This window comes from Solanum dulcamara, chromosome 11 (genome assembly GCF_947179165.1).
Source record: "Solanum dulcamara chromosome 11, daSolDulc1.2, whole genome shotgun sequence".
Classification (NCBI taxonomy): Eukaryota; Viridiplantae; Streptophyta; class Magnoliopsida; order Solanales; family Solanaceae; genus Solanum; species Solanum dulcamara.
In genome coordinates, this window is record NC_077247.1 from 46,494,387 (window position 1) to 46,507,832 (window position 13,446).

General features: G+C 31.8%; 2 protein-coding genes across 2 annotated transcripts; one reads left to right on the forward strand and one right to left on the reverse strand.

Annotated features, from left to right (window-relative positions):
* Positions 1-230: 230 nt before the first annotated feature.
* On the forward strand, positions 231-6,911 carry LOC129873916 (protein LIGHT-DEPENDENT SHORT HYPOCOTYLS 10-like). Its single transcript, XM_055949110.1, has 2 exons — positions 231-907; positions 6,624-6,911. The coding sequence occupies exon 1, from the start codon at positions 326-328 to the stop codon at positions 896-898; it is 573 nt and encodes a 190-aa protein (XP_055805085.1). The 5' UTR covers positions 231-325; the 3' UTR covers positions 899-907; positions 6,624-6,911.
* Positions 6,912-7,346: 435 nt separating this feature from the next.
* Positions 7,347-8,818, reverse strand: LOC129873915 (epidermis-specific secreted glycoprotein EP1-like). Its single transcript, XM_055949109.1, has one exon. It carries the CDS (start codon positions 8,800-8,802, stop codon positions 7,492-7,494), a length of 1,311 nt encoding a protein of 436 aa, XP_055805084.1. The 5' UTR covers positions 8,803-8,818; the 3' UTR covers positions 7,347-7,491.
* Positions 8,819-13,446: the final 4,628 nt, after the last annotated feature.

The following is a 13,446-nucleotide window of genomic DNA, read 5'->3' on the forward strand; positions in this document are numbered from 1 at the left end:
TAGAACAATTTGAGAGGATTATCTTAATTACCCTTAATAAATGATTAACATTTCAATAGTACATGTTTAGTGCGTATAATATTGTGATTAAAAAAGGAAGAATGAAAATGAAAGAAAGCGAGAGATATAAATAATAAAAAAATAATAATAAAAGAAAGAACAAAAGCACCTCTACTAAGGGCCCCATGCATTGTCTCCTTAGTGGACTGAAAGATGTGATTTTCATCTTTTTTCTACAAACTGCACCCTTCCATTTTCTTTCTCCTACTCTTTTTTTTTCCTCTCCTAAATTTTCTTTCCAAAAATATATTTTTTTTTAAAAAAAATGAATCCTTCAGCTATAGTCATTACAAAGGAACTGTCCGCTGGATCGTCACGATCCGGCGGTGAACAGTTACAAAATAATCCCGCACCGTTGAGTCGGTACGAGTCACAAAAAAGGCGAGACTGGAACACTTTCGGACAGTACTTGAAGAATCAGAGACCATCCGTTCCGTTATCACAGTGTAATTGCAATCATGTACTAGAATTTCTTCGGTACCTCGACCAGTTCGGAAAGACTAAGGTTCACTTACACGGATGCGTGTTTTTTGGACAACCTGATCCACCAGCACCTTGTACTTGCCCGCTAAGGCAAGCTTGGGGCAGCCTTGATGCTTTGATAGGCAGACTTAGAGCTGCTTACGAAGAAAACGGAGGTTCCCCGGAGAATAATCCGTTTGGGAATGGCGCGATTCGCCTTTATTTGAGAGAGGTTAAGGAGTGTCAAGCTAAAGCAAGAGGGATTCCTTATAAGAAGAAGAAGAAAAGGAAGCTCAATAGTAATTCAATTAAGTCCATTGGTGCTGGTGCTGGTGCTGCTGCTGATCAACACAAGAATTTGATGCAAGCCAGCTAAATCATATGGGTAAGCAATTTTCGTCCTTTGATTAAATCATAAGGATGACTAGCTTCAATTTTGACTCTATTTTCTTACAGTATTCGTATAAAACTATACTTATAAGTTAAAAAGAATCGAACGATGATTTACTTATTTCTTTCAAGTTTCTAGTTGTAATATCAACATCTTTTCTTGAAAAGTAAAATTTATTAGTATAAGTCATATTTATGATTGCCAAAGTGTAACTAATTTTTTATTAGACCTTGGTGTCAAAGGTCATTTTCTAAATGAAAACCCCTAAAACCGTGACTAAAACCCTGATCTTTATGGTCATAGTGAAGCAATTGAATTTGAGGAACAGTAAATATAAGAAAATCTCATCTCTTTTATTAATATTTGGAGTATATATATATAGTAGGGTATGAATAGGGCATATTCTAGCTAAGTAGTCTTATAACAAATCTCTCTCTCATATCATGCAAAAAACAGTTTATAAATTTCATATTTGAACCTTTTTTTTCCTTGTAAAATATTTGATCTTTACAATACTTCTTGTCCCTTAAGAGATTTGGCAAGATTTTGTGTCTTAATGAGTAAACCATGTGATGGTTTCTATATATAGTTGGAGTATTTTTGAAGTGGAAACAAAACTTATATTGTCTTGGACCATTTTAAATAATATATATAATATAATTAATAGAATCTTCTGTACAATATTACCAACAAGCATATATGTATAATCATTACTTCAAAAAGTTCCAAACGAATATACAGATAATATATATAAGCAGACACATTATGCTTGCCTTTTGTACGTAGGTTCTAGCAGTCGAGCCTTTTTCGTATTATTTATCCGTAAATAGTCATATTTGTTGCTGTTGGTGAAGAATATATTTTCAAGGTATACCTAGCTAGCTAGTCCTTTTGTATCTTGTTATGTATCTTGTTATGTTCTCTTTTCTTCTTTGGGGACTTTTATGATTTACTACCCTCCCTCCTTACACCCACGCCTGAATATCTGGTGTGTGAGCAATTTAATATGGGGTGGAACATTACGAAATAAGAACTGAGATAGACCCTGCTCTATTACCATGTAAAGATAAAATGTATCTTGAGCCCAACTCAAACTCAAAAATTTGCTCATGAGATGAGAATTGTCCAAGTCATATTAAACAGATCACTCATTCCTTAACCACCAATTGATGTGGGACTATTCACATTCAAGATATATTTATGATCTTTTGTAAATTTTGTCCTGAGATCTCTAAGTAAATGGCCTAATCACACCATTCTTCCATAAATTATGAATTCCTAGTGAACTCACGTTAATCTATAATAATAACTAGATTAACAAGTCAAGTATCATGGTAACACTCTCTTCTTTGCGATTATGTGAACATATTTGATTAAGCACATAGGTTTAAAAAAAAGAAGCACTTTTGGTATTTGTAGTTTTAAATATGACATATCATTTGTGTTGTTATAAGAGCTTCTCATCAAGGGTTAAAAGATTTATTTAAATTGTTTTCATATTTTTAAAAAAATCTTTTTTAAATGAAGTAAAAAACAAATTGGTCCACACAGATTGAATCAAAAAAAATGGTAATTAGATCTTCTATTATTCTGTAAAATGACTCAGTTTCAGTATATAAAAGAGTCTATATATTCGAATAGAGTGGATAATGTTCCATGGAATTTATTTGAATTGGTCTATATATTTGAATTGGTTTGGTTGGAAAAATTGAAAATATCATTGTTGAGTTTGAGTAAGTTTTTAAGAAGACAAAATGAGTCTTAGTTTTTGAATGTTTCACTTGAATCTATGTACTAAAAATTGTTGAAATTGTTATTAGAAAGCTGTATATCAAAGTTAAAGTTATTTGGAGTTGGCTTGGAACAATTTTGAAGAAAAATTATGTTGGTGATCAATTTCATAACTTGTTGCTAAGGCGGTTAATTATGTCTTGAATTTTTTCTATATTTTAGGAAAATCATAATCCTTATTGGTTAAGGAAATCCTTGTCCTAATAGATTTGGGAAATGAATATATTGTCCTTCTAGGATTGGGAAACATTTTCCTTATAGGTTTGGGACTACTTGAGATCTATATACAGGAAATCTAGTTGAGAATTCTAAAAGTATGGTATAGGATACTCAATGTAGTCCTAAGGGATCCTAAAGTATTGTAAACTTGTTCTCTTTTTTTCATAGTGGAAAACTCTTTGGTTTTGCTGTGAGGGTTAGACATAGCCGAACCTCATTAATTCCTTATGTTATTTTTCTTCTTTATTTTCTTTGTTTGTGATTATGTGTTAGTTAATCCACGATATTTCTGCAACAAAGGCAAGTCTTAATCTATATCAAAATAAAAAAGTCCTGACAATTGCCAATATATGTTTTGCCTAGAAATTTTAACGAATCACCATAAGTCATCTTAGCTATCGTTAAGAACGTGCTTCTAGTTTTTTGACATGGAGGCCATTTTTTCAGGACTACTTTTCATGGTGACCCCAAATATTCTATTTGGGCAAATCGTACCCAAAATTCTTTGGTTGAAATTTATTCTCATTTTGCCCTTTAAGATACAAATAGCATTGATACCAAAGACTTTTAGAGTACTAATATAAAATCTAGATCTGTCTCCTAAAGCTTAAAGAATGTTAATTTCATATTGGGAGGGGAAATGACTTGTTGATAAAAATATGCGATCAAGAATATTATGCTTCAAACCTCATACGATTAGTAAGGGAAAGTCTAGCCCCCTTTGTTTGTACTTATATCTATTGATATCTTTTTATTTTTTTAAAAAAAATGCTAGACACTCTGTCTAGTGGTAAATTTACTCCAAAAAAGAAGAGGCAAATTTGCATTGAGCATGTCTAATCTCAACAATATATTTGTGAATTAGTTCAAATATTGCATTTATTTTGGGGTATGAGGACAAGATATTTTCTCTAAATTCCATATTAATTTAAATGATATTTAAAAATAGTTAAACGATTTATGAAAGTTAAAAAAAATACTTAAATGATTTATAAAGTTGTGGCTGCTAAACACACCTTCTCTATCACATTGAAATTTTTTAATCTTCATGTTAAAAATTTATTTTCTAGGAGCTTAATAAACTATCCTTTCAAAGCATCACTATGTATTTTCTTCAAAGATTCATTCTCCAATTTATTGATGCTTTGAAAGGATAGTTTATTAATTTTTCTCAATTGACAATTTGTACACACCGAAGAAATTTTACTATCAGAGCAAAAAGGTAAAGTTCTTGAACTAGGATATATAATGTCCTAATCTTTGATGTCAAATTGAATATATTGCTTTTAAATTTGTAAAATGTTAGAGATTTTACACAAGTATTCATTGTTATTCGAGCCCTTATTATTAGTAAAACATGTGAATTAAGCGCAGATGCGGAAAGAGAGAGATTTGAACCCTCGGTTAAAGTAATCTAAAGATATTTGGGTCATTGATAAGAAAATTCTTTGAAGTGATTGGTCCTAAACTTTTGACCGCTCTTGCTCTATGTACAAAAACTTTAAGTTCAACAAATTTGATTTTTGACTTTGAAGGTTTACTCATGAGCTGGCAAGCTGGTGTCAAAAGTTCAAGAACACTCATCCAAGGTTATTTGGATATAATTTCTTGAAGATACTCTTGACGTACTGTAATATTGTCCGCTTTGGATCAAGCCCGTATGTTTTTTTTCAAAAGTTCTCACACGTGGGACTTTGTTCTCATGCACACACCAACAATCTCTCCCTTGAACTAAGTTTCATACGACCCATTACCATTCATGAGTTAATTTGGAGATTAAATATGTGTCACCCTCATCAACCTAGTATTAATAGCGTCTAAAGTGCAACTGACTTCTTTTTTTGTATACGTGTCTTTAAAGTTATGGATAAAAGCAACAATTTAGCCCATAGACGGGCAAAATCACTAAGTTAGACCGCAGGCCCTTACTTTGACATTTTCATATCTGTCTCGCTGAATCATTAGCTCAGATACTAATTGTTGGAATAAAACAATGTAAAGATACTCTTAATATGGTGAGAGATTATCCTCTTTGAAACAAGCTCACATGATTATTTTTTTTAGCAAATCTCAAGCTATTAAGAATATCCAACAACTTGTAAATAGCTTTTTCTTTTTTTCTACTTTTGATATTGTAGAATTTCGTTAACACACATACAACACTTTTTTCATTGCTCTACATGTCACCTTTGTCATCTTCTAGCGTGGACACTGGTGGATCATTTGTCACTATATGAGGGATCATTTGTCACAATATGAGTGACCTTGATAAAGTCTTGCATAGGTTGATAAATATGTAGCTTCCAAACAAGAAAGTTGGAAGGCTTTAATTTGATTGGACAAATTGCAATCAATTGATGCAAAGACGAGGGAGAGACAGCTAAACTAATTGCATTTGTGGAACAGTGGAAGACATAAAAGAAATGAACAAAAGAAGTATATTTCTTTTCACTGCTTCAGCCGTTCACAACATTAAATTATACAACTAGAAGATGCCTCGTCTTTTTTTATTTATTTAACTCACACGTCTAAAATATAAAAGTAGCTAAAATAAAGGATTAGGAACAAAGATATTCAGGACAAGATTGGAGTGTTTTTCGTGATAAATAAGATGAAGGGGGTGAGACTGAGATTATTTGGGTATGTGAAGAGGTGAGACTTTGGTTGTGGTGAGTATGAAAAGAGGTAAAATAAGCCGAAGAAGTATTGGCATGAAGGGAGGTGATTTTTTTTTTAAACTGGAGAGAGGTAATTAAATTGGACATTGCACAAATATAGCCTAATGAGTACATGATTTTAAATAGGAGGATTTGAAAGTCGAGGATTAGGTAAAAGCGTAATAAGTAGTCGAGCGTCGTTTAGTTTCTCTATTGTTATTATTATTCTCATATTATTTTATTCTTCTATTTTATTTGCCTTGATTATCATATTATTTTGTTGTTGATATTGCTCTCGTCAATATTATTGTCAGCATAGCTTGCTTCATTGTTGTATTGGGAGAGGTGATTAGAAATGACATGACACAGTTTCATATTGCCGAAGACTTGATTTTAGATAGGAAGAAGTGGAGGTGGCGTATTAGGGTAGCAGACTAGTAGGGATAGAGTGTTGTCTTATCGTGAAGAGGTATAGTGTCTGTCATAGGACTAGTTGTGCCCTTATAGGTCTTGCCATATGTTGTTTATTGCATTTCGATTATCATATTATTTTTTGTTGTTGTTGTTTTTTCTCTTATGCTTTCATCATTATTATTTTTTCTGGGTTTAATATACTTGAGTCGAGGGTCTTTCGAAAACAATCGCTCTACCTCCACAAGGTAGTGTTAAGGTTTGCGTATACTCTACCCTCTTTAGACCCCGCTTTGTAAGATTTCTTACTCATAAAACACACTGAGTATGTTGTTGTTGTAAATACTCTACTCACCATTTGTACAGATATATCTTGTTTATTTTATATCTTGCCACTGCTATAATTGGTTTTATTATATTGGTAGTATAAAAATTCTTTATTGTTTGGGACGGATGGAGCAATGAACATCGAATGTCGAATTGTTTATTATCTTGCCACTACTCTTTCATCTATTACTAATACCTACGATCATTCAATGTCGAATTGTGTAATGTTTTTTCTTTAATTTCTTCTCTTTGTTTTTCTGGATAATTCTTATTTTATGCTTACTAAATTCATTGTACATATATAGGGTGGTCACATGAATTGGATGCATCTTAAGTAGATATATAGAAGATGATGATGCCTGCCAGAAGACAAATATCTACCTCAATACTAGCTATCTAGCTAGCTAAGTTTTCTTATTAAGTTATATTTTATATATATATACAAACTCAAGTCTTAGTATTTAATAATTTAGTTAGATAATCAGTTTCTTTTAATTAAATAACTGTCTTTTGGTAATTTGATAAGGATTTCTCCACTACTGTAAATTAAACTACTTCCCAGCTATTTTACTATATATATTTTGCATCAATTACAGCAGGAGTCATATATAATAGTTGTAGTATTGCAGTTTATTTTTTTCTCAGCAGCTCTTGGTTATAGAGTAAGGCATTATTTATTTGAAATTTAGCTCATGTTATACATTTACTGTCTATTAATTTTTTTTTTGCTTAAGAGTTGTTCTTTCTTTTCTTATATATAATCCTTTTGTGTATCTGTAGTATGTTTTGAGCCAGGACGGAGCCACCCTTCGAGTTATGGGTGCGGTAGTACTCAGTTATTTTGGCTCAAATTCTATATTTGTATGTAAAAATAATTGATCCAGAATTCAATAAGTAAAAGCAAATTGTGATTCAAAAATCATAAACTAAAAATTCTGGCTCTATCTCTATTTTGGGCGGAGTGATTTATTACAAATGGCCAACAAAGAAATGCAGTTTTTAATTATTTTTTTTTGTGGTCTTCTCTTTATTCTCTTTTCTGGATTAACAAATTCTGGTACATTTATGCATTTATTATTCATTATATTTTTTTTAGACAAAAGTTACATTAGTACTAAATTTTACAAATATAAAAAGCTTGCTTAATATAAATACAATTGGTAATAACTTCATCTACTTTGAGATCTTGATGTAGCCAACATGGGAGGAATTGTCTACTTTAACCAAAGCTCCAAGCTCAGGTACGACCAAGCACTTTGATGACTCCTCTCTATAGAAAAAACCCACACATTTGCAATCTTTGTTGCACCTATTTTTGCATTCACTTATTTTCATAGGCCCAATTCCTTCATTATAATCACTAGTGAAATGTTCAACCCCTTCCACCTTGTAATAGTCCACATTTGATCCTCCCCTGCATGCTGGCAACTTTGGTGGTGCACATCCCTTGCTCCACCCAATCAAGCCCCGAGGACTCGGACACGCCACACACTGGCTGTCCTCGCAGATGCCTAATGATCCACACCTCTTAGGGAGCTTGCATTCACTTTTTTCATAGTTGTCCCTATCGAAAAGTTGATACGTGATTTCCCATGACCCCCAATCGACATTTGGTTCATAAGTGTACATTCTTAAACTACCGTCCATATCAACTCTAAACATAGTGTATGTACTATTGTATTTGGGCCTAGCAAATATTGAAGTGCCAGAGCTAGGAGAATTGGTCATGTTGAACCCAAATCCTAGCTCAAAAGCATAATTTTCACCATACTCTGGCGCACAATAGAAATCAAAATAGGCTAAAGAGCCTTTCCCATTACCATAATCATCTGATTTGAAGTATGGCAAAGGCCTTTGTGAATTTACACTTGCATAATACATGGCCCATTGTCTCCCATCTAGGACAAAGCTATAAGGCCCATTAACAGGTTCTTTACTGGACTTTCTACTAACAAGCTTAGATGGGCCTTTAGCCCTTAAACCTTGGCCCACCAAAAGTGTATCGGTTGGGTGATCAAAACTTTGCCAAACAAATCTGTCATTTTTATCATGTAAAACCAAGTTGCCATTAGGCAAGAGTTTTAGCCCTGTTACACCCTTGTTGGCAGTATTGGTATGCCAAGCTACCGTGCCATCGACATCAGTTAGTACCAAATTCCCATCAGTACCAAATGTTAGAGTGGCGTTTTCTCGGACAGGCTTGCCACGATTAGCCTCCCAGACCCATCGCATAATGGACTCAGATCTACGATGACCCATTCGTAGCCCGAGTATGAAGGTGTTTGGTGTAGAATTAAAGAAACAAAGGGTGAAAGGGAAGTTGACAATATCCAAGGCACGATAATCTGCAAAGTATTCAACAGAGTATTCGCCGAATGAACCTTCATTTATGTACTTGAAGGTTTTCGAAGGAGGAACATTGGCTAATGCTGCTATGAATAGAGAACAAAGTGTGATTACAAGCAAAGAAGTATATGGAGACATTGTTTTGATTTTGTGAATGACAACAATTTTTGAGTTATGTATATTTATAGTAGTAAAAAACCAAGAGATCCATTTATTTATTTGTAATGTTTATGCTTAGCTATCTTATCCAGTGGATCAATATATCCCTGTATTTGACAAAGCAATTGTTGACTTTGACAAATTCATTATTGATCAAACTTAAACAACACACTTTTGAATCCACTTATTTAATTTCTTTTCACAAATTAATGGTTTTAGACCTTTTGGTCTCGTCAATGAAACCATGAACCATATATATAACTTTATCAGAAGCACTTATTGGAAGAACATTTATGGCTAAAGTTGGATCTAGCTAGAAGGAATTCAGGCATGGTGGACATTTAAATATATATTCTAGTGATGGCTAGCTATGTGCTTACGTTTTTACTGGGTAACTTATATAGTACTTAGTACTACCTACTTATTAGTTGGATGACACTAATGTTCAATTTAATGGAGTTCATGGTACGTTTTCTTGATAAAATATGTCGAATCATGCTGTTGAACTTTTAATTGCTCAACAATAAACATTCAGATTTCCTTAATCCTTTAACAGTGATATAGTTAGGCGGGCGGCGACAAAGTTGATGCAGTTTGATTCTAGAAATGTAAATGTCACAAGTAAAAAGAAAAGAATGATTAATTTCATAGAGAATTATCATAAACATAGCCAACCCTACAACAAGTACAAGTAGTTGTAGTTGGCCTCTAATTCTGTTGGTACACTTTCTCTGCCATCAAATGTTAGCTGTGAAAGCTTTTCAGTCAAATTTTGTGTATGTCGTTTGGTTGGTCAAGGGATGCTGTTGCATATAGAACAGACAACTTTGATGAGATAGTGTGGTCCTTTAGAGAGCTGCACATCTTTTATGAGATACTAAAATTTCTGTTTTTAATCCCGCATAATTTTTTGGGAAACTAAACAAAATAAATCAAGGAAGTAAATTATGGGAAAACTATGTGAATAGACAAATATATACTAGTTAATTAGCTAATATAGATATAATTTGAATTAATTACTGCTCGCGGCAAATATTTAGTGTAATTACAGTTTGAGTTATGTATAATTTGCGCGATTATACAAATGTTGTGCATGATTATACAAACGTTGTGCGTGAATACACGTTTGAGTTTTGTATAATTCGTGCGATTTATACAAACGATGTGTGATTATACAAACGTTGTGCGCGAATCAAATTGTAAGCACTATAAATTGTATAGTGAATTATACAAATGTTATACATGAATTGTATAGTGAAATATACAAACGCTATACAAAAACTGCTAATTGTTTAGAGAATTATACAAACGTATACAAATGCTGGGCGAATTATACAAACACTTCTATAATTATAGCTACGAATTGTAATTAGCAAACTATAGTTATGAAACATAATTAAGGTATTTTTGAGGTGACTATATGTGAAAATTCTTGTAAACTATTTACTTAAACTAGACCTACTCCAACTTATTTACCATGATTGGACCAAAGGCCCAAAGTAATTACAGCACTGCCCCGGCCCTTCTTCGAGTGACCAGGCCCATGGCTATTTTCGCGTGACCTTCATGATACTATCAGAGTATATATATACTTTAATGGTATCAAAAAATAATTGAGCAATGTTTTTATTGCAATGTTTTCTCTTCATGATACTATTAGAGTATATATACACTCATATATTCTCTGATGGTATCAAGAAATAATTGGATAGTTTATTCAGTGATTAGTCATTTTTTGCTCCTTGATAACAATACAGTATATATATACTCTGAAGGTAATAAGGACAATTAAGCATTTTCATTGCAGTGTTATTCAGATCTTGATATCGTCATGATAATGTCAGAGTATATATATACTCTGAATGTATCAAGGCAGTTAAGCATTTTTATTGCAGTGTTATTCAGATCTCGATACCGTCATGATACTGTCAGAGTATATATATACTATGATAGTATCAAGAAATAATTGAGCAGTGTTATTGCCTTCATGATACTATCAGAGTTACAGAGTATATATATTCACTCTAATTGTATCAAGAATACGCGCGAACTCCTTTTTGGGGCATGGAAGTAATGGGGTATCCCATGGTAAATAGTTTCTCTTTTGGGGGTATAACAATAATTATCCCTAATTTTTTTAACTTTTTTTTTGTTTTAACTAATTTTGATATTATAATAAAATTTGTAAAATTCGTTTTCATTTTTTCGCTAAATAATATATGCATACAATACATCAAACTCATTATTGACGGGTAGCATCAAATTCTCTTGGGAAAAAAATTAATGTATTGCACAATGTCTTATGGCATTTTGTTTCTTTTGCGCATGATATATGATACTATAAGATATCAATAATGGAGTTATTTGCAGTTCTCTTCAAATGGTAATATTCATCTCCAAGAAACATTATTAAAAAACAAAAAGGAGCAAACAAATGTGCTATTTAACTTTGAGAAATATATATGAGTAACTTTTGTATATTTGTTTATCACATGATTAGAAAAAGAAAGTTGCTCATCTTTTACTACACCAAAAATAATCTTCAGCCGTAATTAATAAAATGAGAATAACTTAATAGCTACTAAATATGTTTTTTAAGAGGCATTTAATATTTAAATGTCCCTAAAGTCTATAGTGATATTGGATTCAATGACAATTACCTAATGCACTTAAAGTCTTTAATACTCTTTATTACTGTGCACAATATTTATTGCCGCTAAAAATTATTTTTGTCGTAGTGTTTGAAATTAAATGTGTTATCTGACTTTGAGAGAGAACTTATATTTGCACTAATTAAAGTAACTAATTAAATTTAGGAATAAATAAGTAATTAAATAGGTGGACAAAACTAACTTAGGGAAGAAATATGATTGCTGGATTATTATTTTTTTAAAAAAAGAAGAAACCAAACAGAACAAATCAAACATCAAATTAGAACAAATCAAACATAAATGATTAAGTTTTTCTTCAAAAGTGTTAGTTCCGAACTGTGAAAGTAGGGAACTCACACAAAATTCTTCAAAAATAGTTTCAACCCACTCATTAAGTTCAATAAGTCTAACGAGTGTACAAAGTGAGAGGCCTATGCTTCCTTTACCGATCTCAAGTAAGCGCATCTTCCCACATAAGTTGAAATTTTATTGGACATGTAATTTTAAATTCTTTACGTTATATTTTTTCTAATAAATATGAAGACTCCACAATTTGTGAAAACTATCAAAAACTTTCCAACTCTTAAGGGTACATTTGGACATGATTTCAAATTAAAATTTTAATTGAACATGTAATTTGAATTTCTTTATTTTAGCTGCTTATTGTCTGTCTGCAAATATTTATACACACTTGGAGACATTGAATATGTAGGTATAAATTATATACATATATTAGTAAGTAAGGACCACACAAGAAATGGGAGTCATAATGTATCACACATTTTTTTTTGAAGAAATTACTTAATTATAGTTATCAGGTACGTCTTTAATTCTTCCCTTCTGTGTAAAAGGAAGCCATCATTTATGCTTTTCTCAATTATATGTCCACGTATTGTTAAAGGTTCTTGATAATCATATTGTTTAAAGCAATGTTCTTCTATAGCATTCTAGAAGAAAATATAGTTTTTAATGGCTCGAGTCTAGAGTGACCTTATTCTTTCACACTATCATATACACTAAATATAAACAGTGTGATCTGGTGAGGCTAAATTCTATTTGTTATATATGTAAATCGGTGAAATAATATGGTGCCATTAATCATAAGAAAACTTTTGCTTTCCTAAGTTGATAAGATTAGTTGAGTTCCTGAATTTTGAAGAATTTAAAAAAATAATAAAAAGGTGTTTTCACTCAAAATTACTCACAAAGAGCAATAACAATTCCAATTTATATTCATGACCAAATGCAATTTTTTCAAATTATTTTTGGCTTTGAGAATAAAAACTATATTTTTTCAAATTTCACCATGAAACATGGTCCCGCTTAATCTAGCTATTCCACATAAAGAAAAAACAGGGAAAATAAATAAAGTTAAGTTACCAAAGATCTTTTTTTTTTTTTTTACAATTTCAATAAGATAAATCAAAAGGGCCTATTTGTACCCTTGATCACTGTGTTGGGATTGCAATTTTTTGAAAAACCCTACAAAAAAAATTCTCAAAAAGTGTGTTTCCTATGAACGAAAAAAAATAATTATGAAATCTCTTTTGAGAATCGTTCTTTTACAAAAAAAATTCTTCTGAATTATATTCCCTTTCAGTTTGTAATACAAAAATTAAGAGAAACACAATCAGTACTATTGTATGGTTGTAAATGAAAGCGACCAGTCATAGAGGAGCTAAAGACAAGACCAGAAACTCTTACACAAATAAAGATAAGGAAACACAAAGCTATTTATTACTACTATGAAAGAAAAACGACTAATTCTACAAACAAAACTATCACGACTCACTTGGTACGACGGATAAAAGATAATTAATTAAATATTATGTTATTAAAATTATAAGATTATAAATTATAATTGAAAAATAAAATGAAGAAAATAAATTCACTTCTTGGATGAGGCGTGAATATCTCGCTCTTTTTAAGGAGATTCAAGCCCACTGCAGCAAATCTTTTCACTGGTCCAGCA

Bases quoted from the DNA above. Each gene is read 5' to 3' on its own strand.
- LOC129873916 (XM_055949110.1), top strand. From the start codon at position 326: ATGAATCCTTCAGCTATAGTCATTACAAAGGAACTGTCCGCTGGATCG.
- LOC129873915 (XM_055949109.1), bottom strand. From the start codon at position 8,802: ATGTCTCCATATACTTCTTTGCTTGTAATCACACTTTGTTCTCTATTC.